A 17,092-nucleotide genomic window follows, 5' to 3' on the forward strand; every position below is an offset into this window, starting at 1 on the left:
AAACATGTAACTTTCAACATTTTGACTTTTGATTTATTACCTGGATATTTTATACATGTGAAAGTAAGTTCTTTGGTACTTGATTATGACTTTTATCTAGAACTGGGTCAAAATGATCCTGATATTCTAGAGACATTAAAAACCTTTTAATGATTAGGGCTTGCAGTTCTAGAAGCATAAGTGTATCTGACAGGAGTGTGTGCCAGTTTCATAGGAAAGAAAACTGGAGCCCAGTTGGGTTGACATCCTACAGTGTTAACAAAGCAAATTAGTGTTTGAATTTCAGCTTCCAAATTTTTTTTTAAAAATTTTTTAAATTTTTTTCCCCCTAGGGGGGAGAGAGAGAGACAGCGTGAGCAGGGGAGGGTCAGAGAGAGAGGGAGATACAGACTCTGAAATAGGCTCCAGGCTCTGAGCTGGCAGTCATCACAGAGCCCGACACGGGGCTCGAACCCATGAACCGCGAGATACGACCTAAGCGAAAGTCGGATGCTTAACTGACTAAGCCACCCAGGCGCCCCTCAGCTTCCAAATTTTTAAGGTTAGCCACTGATGCAGAATAAAAAAATGACTTCAGATTAGATAGTCAGAGATTCTTCTAAAGCATTTCCAGATTGATTCAAATATTTTGAATTAAGTTCAGGTTTTATGTGTTGGAATGAAGAGGAAGAGACTTACTTTTTAGCTTTTGCATTTTTATGTTCCTGTTTCAATATTTGTACTTGATCCATTGAAAATTTTATTTAAGTTGGTATAGTTATGTCAGAACTATTTGATAAATCAAATGACTTTATGACCCCCGCCCTCAAATGATAAGCCATTTGTAAAAATATTTTGCTAAAATTATTGAACAGGAACGTTGACAGGTAAGTCCTGAAAATATTTCTTGAACCTTTTCTAATACCCGAGGAATGGGCGTGATGAGGGTGATATGTTGCCTTCATTGTTCACTGGATATATTCTGTCACTGTTTTGTAACACTTGCTGCTATATGCTCTGAAAGATCAGACTCTGGGAAGAAGGACAGCATTAAGGTCTGACTGGCATTTAAGTGAAAATCCTTCTGGTCTTGATACAGTTTTGTGGCCCTACTGTGTACTCAGGTGTCAGAATTGGCTTGAATTTTATGCCTGTTCTTCGTTTCAAAGGCACAGGGCAGATAGTATATAAAATATATCATTTTGACCATTAGATTACTGTACATAATAGAAAAGTGGCAAGGATTTTCTTAAACGTCAGTTACACTTTCTCAAAAACACTCATGTGAATTGGTGGTTTATTATCCCGGACCACGATATTTTGGGTGGAGGCCATTTCTTTTCCAGCTCTTAAACCTGCGATACTATGTTTTAATTTTATTTTTTAGGCATGCATATTTACATTAGAGTTTGGCTTCTGGAGTTCTTCAGTTATGGCCCCTTGGTTCAACGAGGTATTGCTGACCTCGGTGTTAAGTTGCAAAACACTTTATTATGCGCCTTGAACTCTGGCAATTGCTTATTCTCAAGGCTTTGTAAGTTCATTTATAGGGCTTCAGGAAGGCTATCTGTGGTTGATAGTGAGATGAAGTGACTTTTGTTAAGTTGTAAATCTTGTGTTACATACAATATGGGTGCCCTTTTCCAGCAGAAATTCGTGTTCTCTCATGGAGCTGAGAAACGTATTGGCGTGTCCAGTGAGTGTATAAAGGAGGGAGAGGAAACGGTTTCTGCCTTGGTTGTCTTTTGGCATTATGCTCTGTTTTAGTTTTACTTTGCTTTTCCACCTTCTCCTTAGTCTATTCTATAAAAAGCGAGATAAGTTGAAACAAGAAGTTGAAAATTAGTGCCTCGTGGTGTTTTCAGGGACATTAAGCGGTAAATAGGAAAGGGAAAAAAAAGAGTAGGAAGAATGTTGCAGATACAAGTGGGAGTGTAAAATACCTCTTCCTGGTATATTTACAAAAACAGTTTAGGAGCTGTTCTGCCAATTCATCCACCCAGCAGTTAATAGAAAAATAAGACAGCTTCTTTGTGTTTTCTGATTTTAGTGTTTTGTCCTTTGAGAATTTCTGAAATTGAGATTTTTTTAGTGTGGCAAACATTAGAGAAATTAATGGGCAAGTTGAAACTGAAATCATACCAAGTGAGAAAATTTTAAAACAATTTTGCAGATGAGTTTTTATGTGATGGGTGGTAGATTTTTTTCGAAATTTTATTTTTTTTTTCATTTTTTTAAAGTTTGTTTTTGAGAGAGACAGAGTGTGAGTGGGGGAGGAGCAGAGAGAGAGAGGGAGACACAGAATCCGAAGCAGGCTCCAGGCTCTGAGCTGTCAGCACAGAGCCCAACATAGGGCTTAAACTCATGAATTGCTAGATCATCACCTGAACCGAAGTTGGCACTCAACTTACTGAGCCATCCAGGCACCCCTTTTCTGAAATTTTAGTAGGAAACGTTTTATTGCTCACTTCTCAAAGGTTTAAGAGAATAAATGTTGAGTTGTTAAGCCTTTTCTGAACAGTTTACATATAGATCTTATTTTATAAATGCTTCAAAAGGCAATTAAGAATAATTTAATTGAGAGAAAGGAAAGTTAAAACTACAGGGAAAAAAGTGACCGGTTAAGAAAAGGAGTTTTGGAGTCTGATTACTTTGGAGTTCAGATCCCAGACCTGCCTTTATTAAGTGTGAACCTTGGGCCAATTACTTAACTTCTTTTTCTCAGCTTTCTCACTTGTAGTACCCGCCTTCCAGGGTTGTGAGGGAGGAATAAATGAAAATTCTCTTTATCATAAATGCTTAGGATAGTGCGCGTTGCACCATAGTATGTGCTCATTGTATTCATGGTTTTTAACCTTACTACTAAATATACAACAACAAAGCAGGGGCAGATTTTTTAATGGATTTATAGATTGGATAAAGAGAAAGCCAAATCATGAAGTTCAGAGAGGAGTAGCCTTAGAAGTAAAGCTTGTGGCGCAGTTAGCCAATAAATCCACTCAAAGGTTAAATTTCTAAAGAGTATAAGAATATGGTAGCGGAGATTAAAATAAGAGTAGAAGCACTGTTATGTACTGTGTCATAGGGTGTCTTGTATATGTAAGTAAATGGAGATCAAGTATTTAAAGCATAATGAGAAATCAGTAAGTAGATTGTTCTTACTGGAAATGCTCAAGTTAAGAATGGCTTTTGCTAAAGAACTGTGTGATTGAGCACCATTTTTTTTCTGTTTTGGATTTGCTTATCTTAAAAGACTTTCTTAAAAAGGAAGAAGGAGAAGAGAAGAAGGGGGAGTGCAGTACTTTTCACATTTTTTGACCACCACCAGTAAGAACTGTTATTTTCCATGAGTATCAGAGACCCTGTCTCGGCAAGTGGACAAACTTACCCGTACTACTTGTAACATACCATGATCTTTCTGTTATATTTCTTTCTTTCTTTTCTTTTTTTAAGTGCTGGTTGTGATCCACGATTGATTTCATGACCCACTATTGGCATGTGACCCACAATTTGAAAAATACTGACAAGCTGGCACTTATCTGTATTGGACCAACACTTTTCTGTATACTAGGCGTTTATCCTCAGTGCAGGGAATGCTCTGGTAATCCAGACAGACATAGACTCTTCCTTCCGTAGCTCATAGATAAGGGGACGAGAGCCACATTCAAGACTGATGTGACCAGCATTATGTTTGGGAAGTCCTGTGTACAGTGGGAGAAACCAGAGGGCCTGTAACCTGTAACTGCTGTTCCTCTGGTGGCTGAGAGGAATTGGTGTCTAATCTTGAGATCTGAAGGATAGGTAGTAGGGTTAGTAAGAGTGTGCCCAGGCTGGGAACAAGAAGATGGCCTGTTCAGGGAACCTATTAAATTCCATCTGGCGGGGCGGGGGTGGGGGATAGCAAGAAATATGACCATAGAGGTGAATATGGGGCCACCTACGCTTGTCTTGTAATGCTTATTGGCGTTTAGACTTTACATTTTAGCACTTTTAAATGGTTGGGGCAGAATTATACCTTGATGATTGATTAAAGTGAGGAATGGCTTGGAAAGGAACAGGGAACATATGATGCAGGAACACCAGAGAGATGGCTGTTTTAGGATTCTGGCTGTGATGACGGTGGCCTGAGTTAGTAGATGGAAAGCAGTGAAAAGATTTGAGAAATGTGGGTGACCAACAGAAGTTGGTTGATTAATTACAGGTTAGGATATTGTGATAGAGAGGGATCGAGAATAATTCCCAAATTTCAAGTTTGGGTAGTTGGGTTGGTGAGGTTGCCATTTACTGAGATAGCAAACATACAAAGTAAAGTATTTGTGTGTGGATATAGCGGGGAGGGGTTGTGATGAGTTAAGTTTTGAATATTTTGAAGTTGTATGATTTTCATTTGGTGTGCCTTTCTCTCCTTTCAGCCAACAAACATTGAGGACCCACCAAGTTTTAGACACTTGGAAATGTAAAAATGAATCAAGGTGCATGCCCTAAAAGCATTTAGGATCTAGTGAGGTTGCCATACTTGTCCACATAATTTTCCTGAGTTCTATATACTCTGATAAATGTTTTAAAAAAAAAAAAGTTGTGGATAGGGATGGTTTCTGACAGGGTGGATTTAGAGGACTGGGGGAAAACTTAAGAGAATGCATATTTGAACAGAGGCAGGAGAACTTGAAGATAACTTCCCTTAGAAGAAGAGAAAGTTGGAAGAGTATTTCTGTTTCAGGCAGAACAAATACAGGTGGTTCTGGTGCGACCATAGACCGTGGTGGTATATTTTCAGGCAAGACAGGTGGAAGAGAATTTGGTGTCCTATTATGAAAAGACAGAAATGTGGTAAAAAGTCTGACATTTTTTACCATCGGGAAAAAAACGTATGAACGAGAGAGTGACACGGTCAGGGAAAGGGGAAAGATGAATTCTGGTGACACTACAGGACCCAGTAGCAGGGATGGCAGGAATTCTAGGGGTATGTTATTTATCTCTGAGTGCACTTCCATTTGCCTTGGAAGTTTTTTGATAGATTCTGATTATTGATGTGAATTGTTTACTTATGGTCCAAGTTTTGTTTACCAGTTGTCCTAAATGTAGAAAATACAGCAGATAACTCAAAATCCATTCACTCTTCCCTTTTTCTTTACAGATATACAATCTTTCAGAATTTTTTTGTTTTTGTTTTTTTGGAGAGATGGTAGGATAGCTCTGTCATCTAGGATCCCCTATAAGCATTTCATTCCGTTGGAAGCAAACCTCAGTCAAGCAAACAAATTCTAGCCTCACCACAAAGCTTCTCCCAAGATGTTACCACTACTCAAAATCAAGAAATGGTTAGGGGCTCAGTCAGTTAAGTGTCTGACTCAGGTCATGATCTCACGATCTCTCTACCGCTCCTCTGCTCCTGTGCACTCCCCTGCTTGCGCTCTTGCACGCTCTCGTGCGCGCGCTCTCTCTCTCTCAAAAATAAATAAACATTAAAAAAAAAAATCGATCAGAGGTAGTTAAGTGAGCATATGTGTTTAGGTTTAATATGAACATGTTGTTGATTTGATTCTTAAGGTAGGATTTTAATAAAAGCGTCTTCACCTTTGAGTTAATTTCACACCAGGAAGTGTCACTATATTAATAAATTGATAAAGAGCAAGGCAGGCCACACATCTGATCAGTCATAGCACTTCATCTCTGTTTAAATTTCGAGACCTAACTTAAATAAATGTGTTGGGGTTAAGAATCAACTTCAAGTCAGTCAGTCACTTGCCAAAGTATAGGTGTACCTTTTTTTTTTTTTTATTTCTACGAGAGAAAGAGAGAGAGAGAGAGAGAGAGAGAGAACATGAGCAGGGGAGGGTCAGAGAGAGAGGGAGACACAGACTCTGAAATAGGCTCCAGGCTCTGAGCCGGCAGTCAGCACAGAGCCCGATGCGGGGCTCNTCTGAAATAGGCTCCAGGCTCTGAGCCGGCAGTCAGCACAGAGCCCGATGCGGGGCTCGAACCCACGAACCGCGAGATCATGACCTAAGCGAAAGTCGGACGCTTAACCGACTAAGCCACCCAGGCGCCCCAATATAGGTGTACCTTTTGATGTCATAGTGGCAAGACAATGTTAAGAATGCATATTTTGAAATTTGCTTGCACTTCTGCCCTTTGAGTCTGTTGGATTTCAAAATTTAACAGTTGCTAACTTGCATGGCTTTGTGATCCTGTATAACCCAATATTATCATCTTCAATCCAGATTTGTATACAGCCCACATGTAGTTTTCAGTTGTTTTGAAAAGTATTAGAAGTCATATCTGTCTTTCCAGCATGGATATTTCATATAATTTTCTTAGTCTTTCAAAAGTAGTTTTAAGTGTTTCTGCATCTTTCTCAATAGGTGGGCTCTTTGTGATTAGGTTAAGTCTGCTGCATTTACAGAGTATCAAAATACTATTTTTAATAAAGTACCGAATAAAGGTTAGGAAAGTTGTTTCAACCTAATTAATTCATGAAGTTTGCAAATTTTCCTCATTTTAAAGACTGCAGTGTTTTAAAATGTCATGCTTCTTCAGCATCCAAAACAGCTGAGTTAATAATGTAGGAGTGTTCTAAACCAATAAGAATGAGATATCTTTATGAGCTTGTCAGTGTCTAGCCAGACCGTTACCACATTTTTTAAAGTTCTATAAAGTTCATTTCCATTCTTATTTTTAAAGTCCCAGGTCCCTCACCTGGAATAGTGGCTCTGAGCATTCTGATGTGTCCCCACCTCGTCATTTACTTTCCTTTCCCTACTTTGAGTTCTTTCAGTTACTGAACTGGCTGAGCTTTCCGTTGTTCACATCGTATTCTCTTTCTTTCCACAATTCACCTATCCATTTCCTTCTTATCCTCTGGCCTCACCAGTGGGTTAGAGGAAAGAAAGGTTTTGAGCTCTGGAATGTGCGTTTTTATTTATCGTTTTCTTAATGTTTGTTTATTTATTAATGGTTAGTTTTGAGAGAGTGCACGTGGGGACAGAGAGAAGGAGACAGCAGAATCCAAGTAGGCTCTAGGCTCTGAGCTGTTAGCACAGAGCCTGATGCAGGGCTTGAACCCACTAACCATGAGATCATAACCTGAGCTGAAGTCAGATGCCTAACCAACTGAGCCACCCAGGCGCCCCAAATGTTTATTTTTGAGGGGGGAAGTGAGAGAGAGCATGAGTGGGGAAGGGGCAGAGAGAGGGAGACAGTATCTCAAGCAGGCTCTGCTCTGTAGAGAGCCCTTTGTAGAGCTCCATCTCACCTGAGCTGAAGTTGGATGCTTAACCAACTGAGCCACCCAGCCACCCAAGGAATGTGCATTTTTAAAAAAGCATTTTAATGCTATAGAGAAAACAAAATGAGAGTCAGTGGATGAATTCTGTCTTCTACGCAGATACTTGAGAGTTGACTAGTTTCAGAACACTGTGGGTATTTTGCTTAATGTGTACAGTTTAAGAGCAGAACTGAGTTTTTATTTGACTTCAGTTTACCTAAAACACAAAAATGTGACTGTTTATTCAACAAATAATGTTTGAGCTTTCTAAATGGGGGAGGGGGACATATAACCAGGAAGAGGTGCTATTCAGTAGAATTAGATTTTGAGCCAAAATTATTTCAGTTTTAAGTTCCACATCCTAGTTAGTAACTTTTTTAAAAAAGCCTTTTATTTATGCTCACAGCGCAGTGTGTGGGATATTATTAATAATTCTAAATTTTTTAAATTTCTGAGAGAGAGAGAGAGAGAGACCATGTGAGCAGGGGAGGGTCAGAAAGAGGGAGATACAGAATCTGAAACAGGCTTCAGGTTCTGAGCTAGCTGTCAGCACAGAGCCTGACACGGGGCTCGAACCCATGAACCGTGAGATCATGACCTGAGCCAGAGTCAGATGGTCAACCAACTGAGCCACCCAGGTGCCCCTAGTAATTCTGATTTTGAAGACTATGTTTCATTTCTATATTTTGTGATGGGTAATAGTCTAATTTCTTATATAAGGGATCATCTTGATTTTTGGAAAGGCTAATAAGTAAGGTATTCATTTTACAAGAGATTATATGGCTAAATCCATATACCAATATAGAAAACACCAAGGGTGACCTACAAAATCAGTATGTAATAATGAAAGAATATTTTTACTCAACACCAGTTTCCCACATAATCAGTCCAAATTCATTTTTGTTTAGATTGTAGCATTTCTAATACGTGATCCATTGGATACACCTTATGTATTCTAAACTTTGCAAGTCAGATTTCAATATATCCTGTCAGTTACATTAGTATCACTGTGTTTGGATTGAATGTACACTGAAGCGAAGAAACATTTTACTCATTTTACTCTTACTCATTTTACTCGGAGTGCCTGGGTGGCTCAGTCAGTTAGGTTAAGTGACTTCTGCTCAGGTCATGATCTCACAGTTCCCCACATCGGGTTCTGTGCTGACAACTCAGAGCCTGGAGCCTGCTTCAGATTCTCTCCCTCTCTCTCTCCCTCTGTCCCCCCCTCTCTCCCCCTCTGTCTCCCACTCCTCCCCTCTCTCCCTCTCCCCCACACCCTCCCTCACTCCATCTCAAAAATGAATAAATGTTAAAAGAAAAAGAAACATTTTATGTTACAAAGTTATTTTGTATTTGAGCATCATTAAAGGTATATGGGAACTTGTCAACAAACTATTTGGTAGAAATAGCCCACTAATGATGTTGATTGGTTGATAATTTTTGTAAATAAGGAAATGTCTTACCAGAGATAGTGTGAGTTCATTCAACAGTTAGGATACTGTTTTGTAATATTTGCCTTAGGATAGTGTAAAAGGTAATAGAATAAAGTTCAGATTTATAAATTTCTAATCATAGAGAAAGGGGGAAATTAAGCAAATATTTACAAGCTTACTTTAATATCTAGAAAAGGTAATTGTTGTCTTTTACGTCTTTTACTTTCTTACTTGCTGCTTTACAACTGCACTGAACAGCTCTTACCTGGTTTCCAAGACCGTATTCCTGGTGGAAGGGCTGGGGAATGTTGGGTTTTAACGTCTTCTGGTGGTTAAGATCATGGTCCCTTAAATACTTGTGTATCTGATGACCCTGTTCATTAATGTCCATTGGGTCCACATTTCTCTCATATCACTGAGTGTTTCTCCGGATTGCCCATCTGGATAGCAGTACCTCTGTATCCTCTTAGGTTGTCTAACCCCAGAAACTTGGGAGTCATCCTTGTCTTTTTCCTCAACCCACTACCTGTAGTCCAGGAGTTCTTTGCCGCCTCTGCCCATTTAGTACTTCTGCCCCAGGATTAACTGCTGGGTTTTGTATGTATGTGGGGTTTTTTTTACATTTATTTATTTTTGAGAGAGAGAGAGAGAGAGAGAGTGAGAGACAGATCATGAGCAAGGGAGGGGCAGAGAGAGGGGTACATACAGAATTGGAAGCACAGAGCCTGATGCGGGGCTCGAACCCACAAACTGAGAAATCATGACCTGAGCCGAAGTCAGATGCTCAACCGACTGAGCCACCCAGGCGCCCCGTCTGCTAGTTTTTGTTACTTCTCCAGCAGCAGCCCCCTAACTAGTCTCTCTGACTCTAGCTTATTTGTCTAGTTCATTTTTCATTCTGTTTGCCTGAGTGGGCTTTAATAAATACAAATCTGTTCATAATCATATTTGTGCTTAAAAATTCTTCAGTAGCTCAATTTTCTCTTTAGAATAAAAATCCCAAACTCTTCTGTTAAAGGACTCTCTAAATTTCTTATGTTTGTTGAAAATCTAAATTTTATGCCACTAATCTGAACTAATCCATATAAAGGGCAAGTTGAGATGGGGGGTTGAGAAGATGATTTATTTGAACCTTTATATTTTCCCTTTCCTTAAAGGAAAAGAAAGAACTTGAAGAGCTCAGCAAGTGGCATGAAATTGAGGCTGGTCAGTACTAATCCTGCTGTTCAGTAGGATTTCTTTAAATCGTGACAGTAAATTTTTGATAATTTTCCCCCCTTGCATCTTCACACATACCACTTTTAGTTTGGAACTTGCTTTTCTACTAGCTTTAGGACTTAGGTTTCATTTGTTGTTTATGTGGCTAAGGATACACCCTGGAAGTTACCTTGACCCTTCCCTCTAGACAGAAGGTTCTGAAATCTCTCACCAGGCATTCAGATTTTGTATCACTCAGCTGGGGACACCAGAATCTTCTGTGTGAGTTCACGTTTCTCAGTAAACACTTGCTAGCCCTAAAATCAGAACAACAACAATAAAACTCCATGAGGGAGGTAGATGTTTTACTATCTTTTGATGTAACTGTAGCTCACAGTTGGTATATGAAGTCAGCTTATAGAATTGGGTTTAAATCCAGGTATTTGGACTCCTTGAGAAGTGCCAAGTTATTGAAACTAGTGATAGCTAATGGCATTTAGGAATCATTAATGACAGCTTTGAGGCACAGTCAAAATAGCTTAGGAATAATAATGATAGTCAATGATATTAGATGAAATAATAGGGTCTGTTTGATCAGAGGTCAAAGTATATATGACTTTTACATAGTATTGCACATTTAGTCAGTATAGCTGTTGAAAATGTTTTAAGTAGAAGTAAGAGAACTTTTTGTAAATACCTGGGGCACCTAGCTGACTCAGTGTGCGACTTTTGATGTCATGGTTGTGAGTTCGAGCCCCATGTTAGGGGTAGAGATTGCTTAAAAATAAAATACATATGTTTTTAAAAAGTTCTAAATACCCAGTCAGATATAAATAATTTAGGATGCAATTTTAGAATTGCTGGTCTGTGAGCATATGCTAGATCCTGTGGGAATGTAAATATTAAGTGCAACCCTTGTCCTTCAGTTAGTCATAATTTGGTAAAGAAGTAAGATGCACACAAATATTTAGCCTTAACAAAAGATAGAAGATAGGAAGTGCATAGTTGAGGTTGAGAGCTATCTTGGGAAACAGGAGTATTGGGATCAGTCTTTGAGTTGAAACCTGAGGAATCTCTTGTAGTAGTAACTACAGTTTAGGTCTGTTGGAAGTACAGGATTACCGTTAAAAAAAGAACAGTCGTAAACTTTTATTTTCAGATCCTACCAGTGTATAAAACCTATCTGATTTCACAGTGGAGTTTAATGTTTTATTTATTTCTGAGAGAGAGAGAGACAGTGTGAGCACAGGAGGGTCAGAGAGAGAGGGAGAATCTGAAACAGGCTTCAGGCTCTGAGCTGTCAACACAGAGCCCGACATGGGGCTTGAACCCAGAAACCGTGAGATCATGACCTGAGCCGAAGTGAGACGCTTAACCGACTGAGCCACCCAGGTGCCCCAGGAGAGAGAATCTTAAACAGACTCCGTGCTCAGTGAGGATTGATCCCACACCCTGGGTTCATGACCTGAGCCAAAATCAGGAGTTGGACGCTTAACCAACTGAGCCACCCAGGGGCCCTAAGACTTCTGTATTACTGAAGTTGATTTCTCCTCCATTAATCCTGTATATATGGCTATTATCTACTTCTGAGATGGCTGAGATGATTAGTGAAAATACACAATTAATAAGGTGCCAAGAAAAATGCTTGACATGTTGAAAGTGTGTGGTAGTTTGCTTTCATTATTAGAAGACTGCTGTGTCTTCTAATAGGGTAATGATTCCATTGAATAATAATAGATAAAACATTTTCATGGTGTTTACTGTGTCAGGTATTATTCTGAATACATACATTAACTCATTTAAACCTCACAAATAACCTATGAAATAGATACTTTCCTGCTATACAGAGGTGGAAACTAGGCTCTTTGGTATATACTTCAGAATTACCTTGTCTGGTTCCCTGAAAAGCTTTTATAATTTTGATTGACACTGTATTGACTGCAATTTGTCTTGTATTATTGCTTTTGCTAGATTCTCTAGGACAGCATTGAATTAGAAGTGTTTGTCGTGGGTTATCTTTGTCTTGTTCTGATGCTAGGGAGACTTCTCATGTTGGTTGTTTAGTGCATATTTGCTCTCAGTTTTTAGGTTTTGGAAGAAATCTCATCAATATAAGGAAGTTGCCATCACTTTCTCGATTGCTGTCATTTTTGTTGTTGGTGGTGGTTTGTTTTGGGTTTTTGGTGTGATTGGGCACTGAATTTATATATTGCTTTCCTTATAGCCCTTGAGATGAATCCTGTATTTTCATTCTCCTTTGTTAATATGATGACATTTATCGATACTCTAAGCTTCTAATGCAAACCTGTCCCCCCTAGATTCCTGACATTATTCCAACTTTATTATATTACATTAAAATTTTTTATTTCATTTATTTTTATTATTATTTTTTTTAGAGAGGGAGAGCGAGCACGAGTCAGGGAAGGGGCAGAGGGAGAGAAAGAGAACCTTCAGGCTCCATGCTCAGCACAGCCCAACATAGTGTCCGATCCTATGACTCTGGGATCATGACCTGAGCCAAAGTCAAGTGTCTGATGCTCAACTGACTGAGCCACCCAAGCACCCCCCATTACATTACATTACATTACATTACATTACATTACATTACATTACATTACATTTTAAAGACACTAATGAGTTTGATTTGTCTATGTGGTTTGTTGTTGTTTGACTCTTCTACGTTCATGATTTTCTTTTCTTATACTGGCCATAAATGACTTTTAGAGTATTCTATTTTCTAGAAGTGTTTGTAAAAGGTTGAATTGTCCTTCATTTGAAAGTTCAGTAGGACATGGTATAAAAACATTTAGATCTGGTGTTTTTTTATGGGAAGATTAACCAATGATTAAGACTGACTGTTTTCTTTAATAGTAGTAATAGGATTATTCAGGCTATGTCTCCTTCTTTTAAATTTACTTAAATGGGAAATTTCTTTTTTATTTTTAAATTTTTTTTAGTGTTTTATATGTTTCTGAGAGAGAGACAACGTGAGCAGCAGAGGGTGAGAGAGAGAGGGAGGTACAGAACCTGAACTAGGCTCCAGGCTCTGAGCTGTCAGCACAGAGCTCGACACGGGGCTCAAACCCATGAACCGTGAGATCATGACCTGAGCCAAAGTCAGATCCTCAGCCGACTGAGCCACCCAGGCACCTCTAAATGGGAAATTTCAACTTGATAGAATAGTGTAAAGGAACTCCCCCTGTGCCTTTTACTTTAAGTTACTCGTATTTTTGCACACACATTCATACTCCCTCCTTTCTTTTTTGCTGGAGAGTTTTATAGCAAATGCTAGACCAGTCATTTCACCAGAAATACTTCAATATGTATCTCTTAATTTAAAAGATTTGTTTTAACATAGTAACTATGCTGTTATCACACCCAGCAAAATTGATGATTTAATGTTACAACTCAGTCATATCTTTTTTAAAATGTGGGGGGGGGGGTATTTTTTATTTTTTGCTTATTTTTTACATTTGGTTTACAGGATCCAAATAAGGTATATCTTACTGCTGGATCTGATATTTTTCCTTTTGTGTCATTGATTGGTTGCAGAAACTGGGACATTTATCCTACTTAAAATTTTTTCAATTAAGGTTTGGTGAATACAGGAACATATCTATTTTGGGGTCTTTTCAGTTTTTTATTACTTTTCTTCAAAGAACCAACTTCTGGAGCACCTGGGTGTCTCAGTCAGTTAAGTGTCCGACCTCAGCTCAGGGATCGGGAGTTCAAGCCCCACAACGGGCTCTCTGCTGTCTGCACAGACCCAGCTTCAGATCCTGTCTCCCCTCTCTCTCTGTTGCTCCCCCGCTCTTTCTCTCCCTCTCAAAAAGAAATAAACATTAAAAAAATGGGTGCCTGGGTGGCTCAGTCAGTTGATTGACCATTCGATGTCAGCCCGAGTCATGATCTTGCAGCTGGCGAGTTAGAGCCTCGCATCTGGCTCTGTGCTGACAGCTCCAAGCCTGGAGCCTGCTTCAGCTTCTGTGTCTCAGTCTGTCTTTGCCTCCCCCCTCCCCCGCCCCCCAAGTTCCCTGCTCAGTCTCTTTGTCTCAAAAATAAACATTAAAAAAAAAAACACCAACCCACTTCAGGTTTTGTTGGTACCCTCTCAGCTGTCTTTCTCTTCTGTTGATAATTGCTTTTATCTTTGATCATCTTGCTGTTGATTTTTTTCTAACATAACTTACTTAGCTACTTAACTCATTAATTTTTAGCTTTGTTTTTATTTAAGCTTTGAAAAGTATTTTATTATTACTTTTTTTTGTGATTTCCTCTTTAACTTCCCACTACGTGTGTGTGTGTGTGTGTGTGTGTGTGTGTGTGTGTGTATGTTTAAATGAACAGGTATGTATTTTTTTAATGTTCAACACTAAAACTAAACTGATGACGGGCTATTTCCTTGTATACTCCAGGGGAAAAGTAGAATGCAAAATTGTTCATAAAATGTGTACGGTCTTAGTTTTGTGAATTATCTAAATGGAAACAAGGAACTATATCCATATATTAAGCAGTTGTCTTTTGGTAGTGCTATATTAGAGAAATTTTATTTGAAACTTTATTTGTATTCCAAAACACCTAAGATACATTGTGTTTTTATGATGGTGAAGAGCACAAAATGATTTTTCAGAAGGAAAGAATAATACTGTAGAAGTCTGGACTCTGAATCATGCCCTGAGATCCCGGGGTGTGATTCAGGGCAGTTAAAATATGACCAGATGCTTGAGTGTGTTGGACATTAGGCAGAGAGTTGAGTATAAGTGGTGAGACTGTCCTTCCCAGAGAGTTATAGTCTGGATGCTGGGGTAGGGTGGGGTAAGGGGTCCTGATAGGAAGAGATAGCGGGGCGGGGGGTGGGGGGGGAGAGAAAGAGATGGACACACAGCGAATTTCAGTGCCGTGATAGAATGCTGTAAGAACAAGAAGGGCACATAGAGGAAGAGTTGTGCTTAGGAACCAAGATTAATTGAACCAAGTAGGTCATTTTTAAGTGGTATCTTGTCTTCAAGGGATGGACTATTTTTTAAGAGTATAATCAATTGTAGATTTAAGTATATCTAATTATCAAATACTCAATGATGCCTTGTTAATGTGAAAACTACTTAGAGAATCAAGAGGAAAGAAAACTCAAAACACCTCATATATATATTGAGTTAATACTATTAGTCCACAAATCAGCCAAGGACAATTTTTTTCCTTTCGGGGGCCGTTTGGTAATTTCTGGAGACATTTTTGGTTGTCACAAAATGTAGGGGTACTCCTGGCATTGACGGAGACCACAGATCTGCTGAGTATCTTGCAACGCACAGGACAACTCCCCTTTCCCCCACAACAACGGTATCCAGCCCAAAAATGTTTAGTAGTTCCAAGATTGAGAAACCCTGGGTTAATCCATAATTTGCATCCTCTTTTTGGTGGGGGTGATTTTATGTTATTGAAGGAGCTAGAGGCACGGTTTTATATCCTATTCCAGCTAGATTTTGTTGGTTAAGGAAAAGTAATTTGTAGGCTCAGGTCAGGTGAAAGTGAATTCAGTCAGATCAAGGACTTGGATTATGGCAGGCACTGTGATAAGACACGGTAAAGAATGGCAGACAGCCTGTGTCCTTATGGAGCTCACTTTGTATACTCTGCAAATGGTGGGTCTTTTGTATCTGTTGTCTTTATTATTATAATATTTAAATTTTTTTCATTCTGAACTTAGTTTCTAGATAAGTTTGTTTCTAGATAAGTTATTTTAACCTCTTCTAAGGAATTCTAGAATATTAAATAATTGTACATCTTATTTTCATGGTTATCAGTACAAACTCAGGAACTCACATTAATGAGTGTTGTGCTAAGATTTAGTCCTTTTTCCTTGGCTTTACTTCAGGTACAGTTCATAAGTGTTTAAACTTATCGGCGTAATCAAATATTCTCTATAAATATATACGTAACAGTTTTTTTAGTGTAATAATGAAAAACGTCAATATAGGTAGTATCCCATGGAGTGAGGTTTGGAAATACTTAATGTTTATCAAGAAAAAAAATAGAGCAATTTGTAATTTTGATTCTGTCATACTTTAACCTTTACCTTTTTTCTTTGCTTTTAGATTTTGGCTCTCTATTTGACTTGGAGCATGACTTACCAGATGAATTAATCAACTCTACAGAATTGGGACTAACCAATGGTGGTGATATTAGTCAGCTTCAGACAAGTCTTGGCATAGTTCAAGATGCAGCCTCTAAACATAAACAACTATCAGAATTGCTACGGTCTGGCAGTTCCCCTAACCTCAATATGGGGGTTGGTGGCCCAGGCCAAGGCATGGCCAGCCAGGGCCAACAGAACAGTCCTGGATTAGGTTTGATAAATAGCATGGTCAAAAGCCCAATGGCGCAGGCTGGCTTGACTTCTCCCAACATGGGAATGGGCACTAGTGGACCAAATCAGGGTCCTACGCCATCTGCAGCAGGTATGATGAACAGTCCAGTAAATCAGCCTACCATGGGAATGAACACAGGGATGAATGCTGGCATGAATCCTGGAATGTTGAATACAGGCAATGGACAGGGGATGATGCCTAATCAAGTCATGAATGGTTCCATTGGAGCAGGCCGGGGGCGACCTAATATGCAGTACCCAAACCCAGGCATGGGAAATGCTGGTAATTTAATGACTGAACCACTGCAGCAGGGCTCTCCTCAGATGGGAGGACAGACCGGCTTGAGGGGCCCCCAGCCTCTCAAGGTAAGTAAATTTTGGTTTGTATGCACTGTCAGTATGTTTTTGATTGTCCCAATGATGCTTGAGGGGCTTGAGGTCAGTTAATCACTTATTCTGTACTATTCATGTTTAGTCTTCTTACATGGTATGCCATTTCCCACATATACGCTAAGGATCTACTTTGTTATGGATTTTATGAAGCTCTTAATTTTCAGTAAAACAATTCTTTGACAACTCAGGGGTATTGTATATAATACTTCACTGTTCCAAATGATAGCTAGATAATTCCTGTTTTCTCAATATTAGAATAAATTCTAGAATATTTTCACAAATACTAGAATATTTTCATATTTCTTTGTAATTATTTTATTTTATTTTGAGAGAGAGTGATCAAGCAAGCGTGAGCAGGATAGGGGCACAGAGAGAGGGAGAAAGAATCCCAAGCAGGCCCCATGCTGTCAGTGCAGAGCCAGACCTGAGCTTGAACCCACAAATTGTGAGATCGTGACC

At 39.0% G+C, this 17,092-nt stretch overlaps 1 protein-coding gene across 1 annotated transcript in view; it reads left to right on the forward strand.

The window, feature by feature from the left end:
• EP300 (E1A binding protein p300) overlaps window positions 1–17,092 on the forward strand; it is an 82,140-nt gene that overhangs the window by 2,914 nt on the left and 62,134 nt on the right. Inside the window, exon 2 of the mRNA XM_039237097.1 lies at window positions 15,969–16,606. Within this exon, the coding sequence (XP_039093028.1) occupies window positions 15,969–16,606 (638 nt within the window). The remainder of the gene's footprint in view (window positions 1–15,968; window positions 16,607–17,092) is intronic.

This window comes from Hyaena hyaena, unplaced genomic scaffold (genome assembly GCF_003009895.1).
Source record: "Hyaena hyaena isolate Hyena2069 unplaced genomic scaffold, ASM300989v1 scaffold_4, whole genome shotgun sequence".
NCBI classification, from domain to species: Eukaryota; Metazoa; Chordata; class Mammalia; order Carnivora; family Hyaenidae; genus Hyaena; species Hyaena hyaena.